This window comes from Rutidosis leptorrhynchoides, chromosome 8, assembly GCF_046630445.1.
Source record: "Rutidosis leptorrhynchoides isolate AG116_Rl617_1_P2 chromosome 8, CSIRO_AGI_Rlap_v1, whole genome shotgun sequence".
NCBI classification, from domain to species: domain Eukaryota; kingdom Viridiplantae; phylum Streptophyta; class Magnoliopsida; order Asterales; family Asteraceae; genus Rutidosis; species Rutidosis leptorrhynchoides.
In genome coordinates this window covers 129,368,437-129,381,207 of record NC_092340.1, presented here as the reverse complement: position 1 = coordinate 129,381,207, position 12,771 = coordinate 129,368,437, and the positions used below count along the sequence as shown (strand labels likewise).

The 12,771-nt window shown below is 34.8% G+C and overlaps 1 protein-coding gene across 1 annotated transcript; it reads right to left on the bottom strand.

Moving 5' to 3' along the window:
- Positions 1 to 3,889: 3,889 nt before the first annotated feature.
- LOC139864874 (U1 small nuclear ribonucleoprotein 70 kDa) lies at positions 3,890 to 9,146 on the bottom strand. The gene is made up of 10 exons (XM_071853438.1): positions 8,866 to 9,146; positions 8,430 to 8,544; positions 8,253 to 8,332; positions 7,905 to 7,980; positions 7,759 to 7,823; positions 7,605 to 7,667; positions 6,117 to 6,198; positions 5,865 to 6,027; positions 4,825 to 4,887; positions 3,890 to 4,733 (listed from the first exon to the last, which is right to left on the bottom strand). The coding sequence occupies exons 1-10, from the start codon at positions 8,962 to 8,964 to the stop codon at positions 4,157 to 4,159; spliced, it is 1,383 nt and encodes a 460-aa protein (XP_071709539.1). The 5' UTR covers positions 8,965 to 9,146; the 3' UTR covers positions 3,890 to 4,156.
- Between the last annotated feature and the right edge of the window lie 3,625 nt (positions 9,147 to 12,771).

Genomic DNA, 12,771 nt, shown 5'->3' with positions numbered 1-12,771 from the left:
TCTTATGATGATTAAGGGTTGTTTTTGAAGCTAGATCTTCATGGTTATTTGCTGAGATTGTGAAGAACACTTAAGGTTCCTAAGAGTGTGTTTTTGGTTAGAGAAAATGTGTAGTAAAAATGAAAATGGAATGGAGTATAAATGGTGGTGAAAAGATGTATAAATTTGTAATATTGTGCAAAAGTCTTGTAATATGCCAAATTGATTAATCATGCATGCTAAGATCCAAAATTGGCTGACTCATGACTGCTAATAAAGTGATTGTGATGTGTATATACCAATAGTAAATATGTATAGAAGCTGGGTATGATACGGGTACATATACCCTAGATATACGTATAAAAATCTTGAGAAAACGGAACGAGGATTCAAATATAGCTATCTTTTGTAAATATACTTATATTGTTTTATGTATATAAATCCTTTAAAAGTGATAAAATACATATCTATACGATACATGTATAAGCATTATAAGTTTTAAGTATTTAAGTCGAAGAACGTCACATATAGTTATCGTTTTGAAAACTTAAGTTAGTAGTCTCAAAATATACTTATAACTCATTGTTATTAGTACACAATGAGATGTTAAAACATTCTTAGATCATGTTAAATATATAAAAATACATATATATACACAAACATATAATTATCGTATGTTATATAGTTCGTGATATCATCGGTCAAATTGGACGGTCAAACGTTGTGTAAACTCTTTTCAAAAACATAAGTCTCAACAATTTAGATTGCTTATCATGTTGGTAAGGTTTAATTTATGTAAATATTAATCTTATAAGTGTAAAACGATCGGAAAAATCCGGATCGTTACAGTTATAGTCTAGCTTTGTTTCACCCAACCACACATCTTCCCAAAATTTTGTTAACTTGCCATCAATTATTTGCTTGGAAAACGGGAGTGCAAAAGACATATCCAAAGAGAACAACCCTCTCCCAGTGTTTATAATTTCAGCCCACGTAGAGTTTTTTTTTTTTTTTTTTTTTTTTTTTTTTTTACATTAAGAATATTATTCGCATCTAAGCGGCCTCTCCGACCATAAATACTAGTTATAACATGGACCCACAACGAGTTGCTTTCTAATTTAAATCTCCACCACCATTCACATAAACAATGCCTTGTTTTTATTTGAAAGTGAACCAATATTTAACCAACCCTGTTATAACGTAAAAGATAATTGTCCCATTTTGTCCAAGACATTTTAGAGGATTCGCTCGTCCCGCTCCAAAAAGAATTTCCTCCTCGAGCCCTCCAATTTATTTATGACACCCAATGGAGCTTTAAATAAAGAAAAGAAACAAAATGGTAGACTACTTAGTACCAATTTGATGAGAGTGAGCCTTCCTCCATATGACATCGCTCTAGACTTTCAGTGCGCGAGTCTTTTGCTGAATTTATCAAAAACCGAATCCCATACCTTCATTTTTTTCATGCTAGCACCAATTGGTAGCCCAGATAAATTGTCGAAAAAGTGCCTATTGCACATCCCAACCAATCCGCCATATTTTAAGTGTCTTCGTGTGAAACTCCAATCCCATAAACAATGATATTGTTAAAATTAATCTTGAGAACCAGTGCCATCTCGAAATACATGAGTAATTTTGTTAAATTATGTGCGTTCCATTTGCTCAATCCCCAAAAGACATAGTATCATTTGCATACTGAAGGTGAGTCAAATGTAAATTTTCCTGACAAATATGATATCCATCGTATATGTTCTTCTGGATAGCTAATTTTGTGAGATGATTTAACCCTCAACAACAATTAGAAATGGGTACGGGAAGAGAGGAACCCCTGTCGAACCCCTTTATGGAGAAGGAATTCCTTTATTGGAAAACCGTTTACAAGAACAGACAGTGTAGTCGATGATAGGCAAGATCCAATCCATCTCCTCCACCTTGCTCCAAATCCCATAAGTTCCATCATTTCCATTAGAAAGCACCAATTTATGCTATCAAATGCCTTTTCAAAGTCCACCTTAATAACGAAACTTTTATTTTTGTTTATTTCCATGTAGTACAATGCTTCATTTGCTATAAGAACCCCATCTAAAATGTATTGGTTTTTAAGCAACACGCTTTGCTCGAAACCGATCACCGATGAGATTACCTTTTTGCACCGCCTAGATAATCCTTTTGAAAAGATTTAGTAGAAGCTTCCAATCAAATTTATTGGTCGATAATCTTCGAAGTCTTGTGGATCATTATTTTTTGGGCATCGGGGGCTATAAAAGAAGAGTTACAACCCTGAGACATCTCCCCCGAATCCCATAACTGATTGAATGCATTAATTAGTTATTTAATAACATCCCAATATCGTCAAAAGAATTTCATATTGAAGCCATCCGGGCCCGGAGCTTTATCACCTCTGCATTCCTTGATAGAATTAAGGATTCCGGTACCAGTAAATAGAGTTTCCAAACTGACAGCTTCGAGAGATGTTATCCTTTTGCGCAGGGTGGAGTTTATTTTAAAATGCATGTCGTCTAACCCGTCAATTCTGTATTAAAAATATTTAAAAGCCTCCTTGATAAAAGAAGGATTTTCAAGCCACACCCCATTTTCTTTGATGCCCCAAATGTTGTTCTTATTAAGATGCCTTCTTACGACGGCGTGAAAAAACTAGCTATTTTCATCGCCTTCAATAGTCTATTTTAACTTTGACTTTTGTTTGAGGAATTATGCATTGTCTTTATCCTTTTGAAACGATTTTTTTCATGTTTCGAACCACAATTTTATTTCCGCGACATCGACGTCACGGGTACCGATGGTAGATTCCCATACCAGTGATACCACCACCTGTTTTTTCAGGTCTTCGATTTCCATATTTAGCTTGTCAAATTTTGGATTACACCTTTTGAAACCTCCCTCACTTTCTTTAATTTGTCTCGTAAAATATAATCTGCTGGTGGATTCCTTGTATTTTCATGCCATGCATCCTTAATTACTTCCTCAATCCCTTCAGAATCGAACCAGTTGTGGAAAATTAATATGGGCCTCGACCCAAAATCAGTGTTCGAGTCATTCGATACAAGTATTTACAAATGATTTTACTTAAACTCACAACCTTGAAATTAATGGGATAACTCGATACGAGTATACGACCAAATGAAATATAAAACATGTTACGTGCTATCTGATTCTTTCTTTTCTGATTCTTTCTTTTACAATTAGTGAAGGATAAAAGATCGATGTTTAAATGGATAAAGTTATCACTTAAGCTTAATTGACATCAATTAAACGTGTAAAAAGATAAAAGTTCATTCGGGCTTAATTGACACTGGCTTAGAGTTAATTGCAAAATTTCGACCTTAATATTTTTTTTTTTTTTTTTTTTTTTTTTGCTTTCAGCCTATTCCTCAACACTTTATAGTAGAAAAGTATTGAAATTTATTTATCAATATTACGTTATAACTTATAACTGCATAATATAATAATAATAAAAACGCACTTACTCTGCTTTTAAATAATTTCAAGAGACCCATAAAGCACTACTTGATGGGCAAATTGCTATCATATTTCCGTTAATGCACGCACACCAAGTTTATAAGGTTCCACGGATGATAGCATGATACGACGATTTGTTGGAGCTAAAATAATTTTGGATATAAACAAAGTAATGAACATAGAAACCAAACAAGAAAATTTACACTGTTTAGTGGTGTTTAGTGGTGTCACTTAAAAAAAATTTACATTATCCACGTATCCACTTGGTTAAAAGCCCGAATAAGTTTCCCGAATCATAGTAGATCCACATCCACCCTTGACCAGTACTATACTACTTGCAAATAATATGTACTCCGTATTTAATAACTACGTACCAGGTACCAGGTTACAACTTGAAACTACAAAAATGCTGTTAACACAGAAGAAATCATAATCCAACTGGCAACCAGTCTCAAAGAAACGTCAAGCAATTACATTGCACGTTCAGACTTAATAATTAACATGAAAAGCAATACTGTCATCAATCCGAATAAGTCCAAACACAAAAAAACATAGGTCGAGATAACAAACAAGTTGAAACAAAAAAGAGAACACAAGCGAACACATGGGTCCATAATATAATTTTAGAAGTAAAAGTAGTAGTAGAACCACATCAATACCCATACCGACACTGCGGTGACCGGTCAAATCACCTATACTAACGATCCTTATCACGTGGATCAACCTTTAATGGTTCATAACCATCATCCTCCATCTCATCATAACGATCATGCTCAACATCTTGAAGTTCATACCGGTCTTGATCATCTTGACGACCATAGTAGTCATATCCGCCCATATCACGTTCCACGTCAGCACGTTTACTGTTCCCGTGTTCAGCTGGATCATACCATTCCTCGGGATCATAGCTTTTTTGCCTATCCCCATGCTTGTCTCGTTCGTGTCTCTCAATCCGATCATATTCATAATCCTTATCACGAGACCGGCCACGGTCACGGTCACGGTCCATAGGTTCAACATCGCCCTCACGGTCCTTGTCACGATGTCGGTCGCGGCGGTCACGACCACGGTCGCGATCACTGCGGTCCCGGTGACGGTCTCGATCACGACGGTCACGGTCCTTGTCACGATCACCTCGGTCGGACTTTCGGTCCCGGTCGCGGTCACGGTGGTGCCTATCTTCCCGGTCCCGGTCCCTAGGCTTGTCGTGAGATCGTTCACGGGATTTTTCACGTTCCTTTTCTTTTACCCTGTCACGAGACTTCTCCCTCTCCCTGAATCATTGCAAGTGTCAACAAATATAATCAGTTGTTCATATTTAAAAACGCAAATCGTATCATATGTCATTAGGATTAGGATTAATACCTGTCTCGTTCTTCATGTGCTCGTGGTTCTGCAGATCGAGCTGCCCCACTTGATTGTTGTTCTCTGACCATCATTTATAATTTATAATCACACTAATAAGTACTTTCACCATCACAAGAACAAACAAGCATGATAAATGCAACATATAAATATTTTCTATTCTTTGTTTTAGAATTGGAAATAATTAGAAAACAAATTTGGTCTGATGACAGTGTCTTCGAGCTGCCCCACTTGATTGTCTTCCCGTTTACAACTATTAAAACAAGGCTTAACTTGACATTATAAATGCATAGTGAATGCAGTGAATACAAACAGAAGTTTCTATAGCAGAAATTGAACCCTTGTAACATTTCTTGAAAATGTAAGGACCCAAAAGTTATACACTAAAACATTTAAGAAAAATACACAGATAAACATAAGGGCAACAACTCTAAACCCAAAAGAAAATGATAAAACAAAGTTACCCAACGTAAATGACTCCCAAGTAGACAACACTATGTATGTACATTTACCATGCACCTTAATGTCGTTTTATGTGACAAGAATTGTCAATTGTCGTGGCGACTGTTAATAAAGGGTGGCGGGGACTGTAATGTGAGGAACATGCAAGTTCGATTCTTTACTCTCCGGTTACAAAACCGTGCGGGTTGAGTTAAAGGCACATATATGGATGAACGAAGGAGCAAAAACTTATTTTCCAAAGTATTTTCTAGTTTACAAAATATGAATTCGATAGTGGTTCTTGTAATGTGTAGTTTGACGAAAACTATTTTGGATCCAAATTCTTTATTTGTTATGATAAATTCTTGCTTTTGCATGTGCTTAAGTGGTACGACTAGTCCCTAACTAGTGTCCAACTTGATCGATATATTCAGTCAAAGTTGTCAAAAGACCAATCTAACCGATCAAAATCAGATCAGATTTTATGGTTCAAAGCCGAATCTATTCAGTCAAAATTGTTTAGGTCATATATATACAGTCAAAGTCAAAATGGTCAACGTCATAATATGAAGCAATTTAAAGAATAAGAAGAATTTTACCTCCCAGAGTTTCTCTGGTTGAGATCTTCACCTCCAACCCTAGTTGTTCCGAGTCCACCGCCAAGTCTTCGTGGTCGCCAGTTAGGAACTGTTCTCCCACGTTCAACGTCCACCAGCACCCTTCTATTATCAAGCTTCCTTCCATCTGCTTGCTTATATGCAGCTACATATCATTTTTTTTTTTAAAAACCCATCAGATAGAAGCAAAAAAAAATAAAAAAATGTCATGAAAATGTATTCATAATTTCTTACCTTTCATGTCACGTGTATGCATGTACTCGATGAATGCATATCCTCTCGGTTTGTTTGTATCTTTATCAGCAATCAAACGGACCTGAAACTCTTAAATGTTAAAGCCAAACGCATAGTAATATATTTTCTAACAGAATATAACTATAATATAATATGCTTTCTTCAACCTAGCATGTGCAGTGTCAGTAAATAAGTAAGCAATTTAAAATTTTAATATATGATCCTAATGCACGGCAAACAGGCACTAAGCCTCAATAGCCATGCTCACCTTTAATTAATACGATCCTCATGTGAGATGCACCATCACCATCATTGCTAGAGTTGCACAGTAATTGTGACCAATTTACCCTCCCCTTACCAGGGACTTATAATAAAATAATTACTACAAATTATACTAACATATATAATATAATATATACTACCAGGGAACCTTCTCAACTTCTGAAACGTTTTTGGATAGCCTTTAAATGAAAAATAAAACCTCAGAATCAAGAAATTCAAATACTGAACTTAAAAAAGAAAGGTAAAGATGCACTCCCAATATATTTTTTACCCAAGTTGACAGACTCCATTTGTTGCTGAAAACATTGCCCAAAAGGCATATACATCATTGATCTGCTCGAGTAGGATATGGTGGAAACCAAGGAACATAACATAATACCTTTTACCTTACTAGCTGAATGATGGCTAAAGGCTCTACTAAATTACTCAAATTTCCAGATTCTTGAAATTGTGAATTAAATAATAATAATAGAATAGAACACAAGGGAACAAAGGAATAGGCTAGACTAGTAAGGTGCATAGACAATAATACCTGAAGAACAATTACCGGTTTCATTGAACTTCCAACACATATAATCCGGTCCAGAGGCATCGAAAGACGTACAAATTTCTCATACTTACCATATTGTTTAATTGTTTAATATATCTTATACTAGTATCAAAATTCAAGTTGTACTAACCACCTATGTGTGACATATGGCAATAAAAGAACAAACTTACAATACTCCAAGCTCATTGCTTCAGAAATCATATGTGGCAACCAACATTTTACAAGAACATTGAACATGGCAGTAAACAATTATTTCCAATCACAAAGGTTGCAGTTAGCAAACCAAGCTTAAGTCATATTTTATTAATTTTTGTAAAAGCTGAAACTGAACAGCAAAATTCCTATATAAGCTCCAAAGATAAATTCCTGATTATAATTATGTAGTTGAAAGATATACATACGTGTGTGTACTATCAAGATAATTTTGGTACTTAAAAATGATAAGATCTGTCAAAACAGATGCTAGAAATTTTGTTTAAAAGAAAAATTGCCCAAAGAAATATTTCTCAAATGGTTATTTAGTGAACTTCACATTATCATTAATATTAAGACGGACAACAAGATAAGATGTTGTCCACATACCACAAAACCAAACCTCTTACCGAACAAAAGACTATTACCTTGAGCCCCTTTTCAGGGTACTCTACAAAACTTACCCGTTTGATGGGCCCATATGCCTCAAACTCCCTTTTAATTCTGCTCTCAGTTGTTTCGTAGTTCTGTAATTAAACAAACATCAAGTTAGACAAACCAATCAGCTAAATAACTGTGAATCTAAAAACCAATGATGCAAGATAATGTATTACTTACAAGCCTTGCTACAAACAATGTCTTGTAAGGATCTCCAGATATGTTTGGATCACTGTTAGGATCATCTGCAAATACCAACAATATTCAACTCATTATTAGCCCTAGAATCATTCAACTCAAGTAAAAAAAAAAAAAAACTTTTTTACATTTCTCAAGCTCCTCGGCAGCCTTTCTTGCACCTTCTTCAAGTCGTGACTGGTGAATCCTAGCCTTCTTTTGGGCCTGACTCACAAAGATCAATAAGAAAATAAAAAACTGTTAAAATCAAGCTACATGCTCACAACCTTCACACCACATAAAAAATGAAAAGCATGAAACAAAAATGCAAAAACAATGATGTAGTGGTTCGTTTTACTTCTGATATTTCTGTAATAAATGTTAAAAATGGTGTCGTGAGTTGCATTTCATTAACAAAAACAAGTAAATCAACCAAAAGATAATGGCATATGATAAAAAGCTTCGCAGATATATAAGATTATAAGTCAACATCTTACAGGAGTTTCGCCCTTTACGACAGGTGGAGAATATTCAGGATCAGTGGGCTCAGCAAACTTGCTAACAAACTGTGCCATGCCTTTCAAACAAAAACAAAAAACAGTTAAAATCACCAAATACGTACTCACCAACAAAACAGATGAATACAGTTATAAATACACAACATATTAAGATACCTGTATATGGTGGACATTTTCTCTTCTCAGGTGGTGGCTTATACTCCAATGGAGGTCGTGGCTCGAAAAGCTTTAACAAATTATTCGTTAATCCAGTTGGATGACTCTGCCCAATCTGCAAGATGCACCGCATCATAAATCAAAATCGCATAACCTAGACTAAATTATTCGTTAATCGCCTTAACAAATTATTCGTTAGTCTAGCTGATTATCATGATTTCAACCTTACATCATCTCCACTCAATAACCTAGGTTAAATTATGTGAAAACTAATTCTGAATAGGAACCCTAACTACAATCCTATTTTTCAATTTGTATTACATCGAATTTAAGCACAAATAGCTCAATCAATTGAAATTGAAAACGACAAACTATACAAGCAATTACTGCAACAATTAGAACACCAAATTTAGGTTTAGTTAATAGAGATGCATACCAGCTTCATTTGCATAAGATTAGCACGATTCTGTTGCTTCGTACGAGCCTGAACAGCGGCGTTGTTGTTGCGCATAAACGGATCATTGAAATCGCCCATGTTTTCCGATATCAGATATATGAGTTCTAGGGTTTCGATGTGAAATCAGTAACAAGGATGATATAACTTATCAGTAAAACTGTTTGATTGATAATTGCGAAAGCGGAGATCGATTTCAATTAGTTGCGGCTACCTAATTTAGAGCAAGGGTTTTGATGAACGACGACGCAGATGTACGTGTACTGAGTCGAGTTATATGTAACTCGGTACTTAAGAACCACCGGTTTGGGCCTATGTAAGGCTGTCAAGTGTAAATACCAGGCCCATCTATAGATGTCGGTAAAGAAAAAATGCAACTGTTTTATATGCCGGTATCATATGGTAGATTTCATGAACGGAATCTTTAACTACGTTCGATTATTTTGCCCCTTAATTATGTGAGTAACCGAGAGTTTTTCGGGTGTATAACTATATGTATCAATCTTTTTTTCGTAGATGAAGTACGGTTGGTTCATCCTCTCGATTGAGGTGTTTTCAAGAATAATGAAAAGTTTGAACGCATATTGAAATCGTCAAGATACGAAGGAGGTTTAAGATGAAATCAAGTGGCAAACTTGAAGAATTGTTTAATTTCATATGTTATAATCAATATTTTAATTCATTTTAATTGTCCACTGTTGATAGTCTATAGTTCAAAGTCCACAGTTAGCAATTCAATAATTCATATATAGTTTAATATATAACATTCAAATTAATTATTACGTATCGTGACCCGTGTACATGTCTCAGACTCGATCACAACTCAAAGTATATATATTATTGTAGAATCAACCTCAACCCTGTATAGCTAACTCCTGCATTACCGCATATAGAGTGTCTATGGTTATTCCAAATAATATATATACATGCGTCGATATGATATGTCAAAACTTTGTATACGTGTCCCGATATTTAAAGTGCGTAAAATAAATAACAGAAATTAAATGACGATAAATAAAATTGCGAGAATATAAATTGCGATAATTAAATTGCGGTAAATAAAATGTAATCAGTTAGCTAGGAACAGTTAGCTAGGAACAGTTAGCGTGGATTCTTAACAAAATTCTTCTCATAATTAAATTGTTTGTTTCTAACAAATTTTATTTGTCCAATGTTTTCTTCATTATGCCACTTGTTGGATTCTGATAAGTCAAAATTCAATTATGAAATTGAATGAAAATGGGTACTCTGTGGTGAACGAATTCGTATAGCTGTGGTTCTGAGTAGGATAGTAATGACTGTTGAATCAGATTCGAAGAATGTACAGTGTAACTTTTTAATGTGAAATCTAAATATTCCTCGGGTATTACCTACCCGTTAAAATATTTTCACCACTAACAGTTTGTACAAAAGAATTTTTAATTACAATCTTTATGAAAATATGTATACATATATATTTTCTTCAGATGCAATCATGAATTTAATGAGTTAATATGATATTAATCTCATTTGCTTTTCGGTTAGAACTAGAATAGCTAATCTCTAAGACTTTAGAGATTACATAATCGCCATGTCTTGTGAAGATAAATGATATAGAACGATTCGTAGAACGAAAATTAATCGATGTAGAACAAGGTGTAAAACGAAGATTATGCTCGAGGTACAGAATGAGATGTTGAGGCATGGATTGTTGATGATACTGGTGCTGATGGTACTGTTGGTACCGGTGATGTTGTTGAAGCTGGTAAATTTTGCACCATATTCTCCAGATTGATTACTCGAGCGCGATGTTCGTTGACTTCTTCTATTATTCCAGAATGATTGTCGGCCAGAACGAGCGGATGAGTAAGGTTTAGAATTTGAGATAGTATATAATCGTGGCGAGATATTCAGGAAATGAGGGTGAAAATGGTGTTGCGGATAGGTTCGCTGGTAAGTGCTTCAGGTTCTTCACCAAGAGGTGAATTCGGTTGACGTAAAGGATCACCTTCTTCTTGTCTCCAATGATTAAGTAGACTACGAACCCATCAAATGAATTGGTTGATTCATTCTGGTGACTCTGCTTTTGGAGCTTAGTTGAAACTCCATATCGGAATGGCTGTCGGAATCCAAGGAATTCGAATTGGTTGAGGGATTCGTCTTGTACGATCAGATGAAGGATTTTCGATAAGAAATAAATTATAGGATGTAGATTAGTACCTTACAATACATAATTTACATATGCATATATAATACTAAAATCCCATAAGTTACGAAGGAATCTACGGAAACTGTGAAGTAAGGTCTACAGTAATAGATACGCTAAGATATGAATTAACATATATGTTAAGATATGAGTTTTGTCTAATTGATAAGTCGTTAGGATGCATTAGTGAGTCTGGACTTCGACCGTGTCTGCATGACAAAAGTTTTGCTTATCATTTCGTGTTGAAAATTACCTGCTTATCATTCTTAGTCTAGACACGTCTTACTGCCTCTATTGCATAGATAGTGTATAGACTCATGTCCCATTAGAAACTCAGCATGACTTACTGTAATATAATCACGTTGTTCAAGTGTCATTATATTATACTAACTCATGCTTCAGTTCCCAACACTACTTCAAAACATTCATAATTTAAACTTGAAAGTTTATAGAATATAGAAACTAATAGTTTCTTATATGATGTAACACTGATAGCGCAAAGAGATAAATGACTTCAGATAAGATTAGTTGTGAAAATATCTTCAGAAATATCGCGGATATTTATAATGAAAGATATGATAATATCTTAGAATTTCTAATATTGATGGATGATGATGAAGATTTGTCTGTAAAGGTTTAGAATAAAGAGTAAGGTATTCGTTAATGACTTTAGCAGGCACTGAATCATTTGGATTATTTGAAGGCATATTTAGTCTTTGTGATTTGTCCACAGCCTCCTTCATAGTCTGTTCAATCCGTTTTCCAGTTCCAAACCTTCTCTTTTTCTCAGCTTTACCACCTTACTATTCTTTGTCATCAAAGTTTTTACTGTTAAGATCGTTTACAGTTTTTGATGCTTCGTCAGCATTTCAAGAACTAGTTTGCAGTTCAAAATATTTTTCATAACTTCACATTCAAAGTATGTAAGTCCAGGAGATAGACGTTTTACGTACACATATAACTGTTGGCGTAGACATACTGCGAGATTTCAAAATACTGGTTACTGTTTTCCGATGATTCGTATGACAATTCTCGTTACAAGATGCGAATGAGTAAATGATGTGATTTCAATGAATATAATGATTTTTCGAAAAGTCAAAGATAATTGAAGTTGTTGGTAAGTTTATTGCTAAGGTGGCGAGATATGAAAGGTCCCCAGTAACGATGACAAAAGGGCAACGTATCTATCGAGGTTATAATAAGACTAGTCCGACTGAAAAGTCAAAGTTGACTTGCTGGAGCTGTGACAAAACTGTCTACTTTGAAAAGGAATTGAAAAGTCATTTTAGCTCATAAATGCCAAAGGGTCTGACACGGATACGCGTCGAACTACGACTTTGGCTTCGAGAGCTTTTTAGGTATATAAATGTGGGTAATATGTGGTTGGATCATCATCTCGATTGTTCATTGTTTGAAGTGTCTTCGAAAACTTCGGAGAGTTTGAACACAGTTTGTAATCGTTAATATACATATGATGTTCTAACACAGTTTTGAAGTCAAAGTATAGCTTTGAAAGATGTAGGAATCTAAGAGTGATGTCTTCTGTTAAATCATGACTTGGATTTTGATTTGTCAAAATTAGAATGTGTAATCAAATTTGGGTGAGAATGGTTGTTTTTATTTCTATACAAGAATGTATATTGTTGTGAGATTTTGGGAGTATAGTTGATGATTTGCTTAATCAGATTCGAAAAATGTAACAT

Excerpts from the sequence above, each read along its gene's own strand:
- LOC139864874 (XM_071853438.1), bottom strand. The coding sequence starts at position 8,964 with ATGGGCGATTTCAATGATCCGTTTATGCGCAACAACAACGCCGCTGTT. Across the intron at positions 8,545-8,865 it reads ATCTTATGCAAATGAAGCTG|ATTGGGCAGAGTCATCCAAC; the intron begins GTATGCATCTCT and ends TGCATCTTGCAG. Across the intron at positions 8,333-8,429 it reads AAAATGTCCACCATATACAG|GCATGGCACAGTTTGTTAGC; the intron begins GTATCTTAATAT and ends TTTGTTTGAAAG.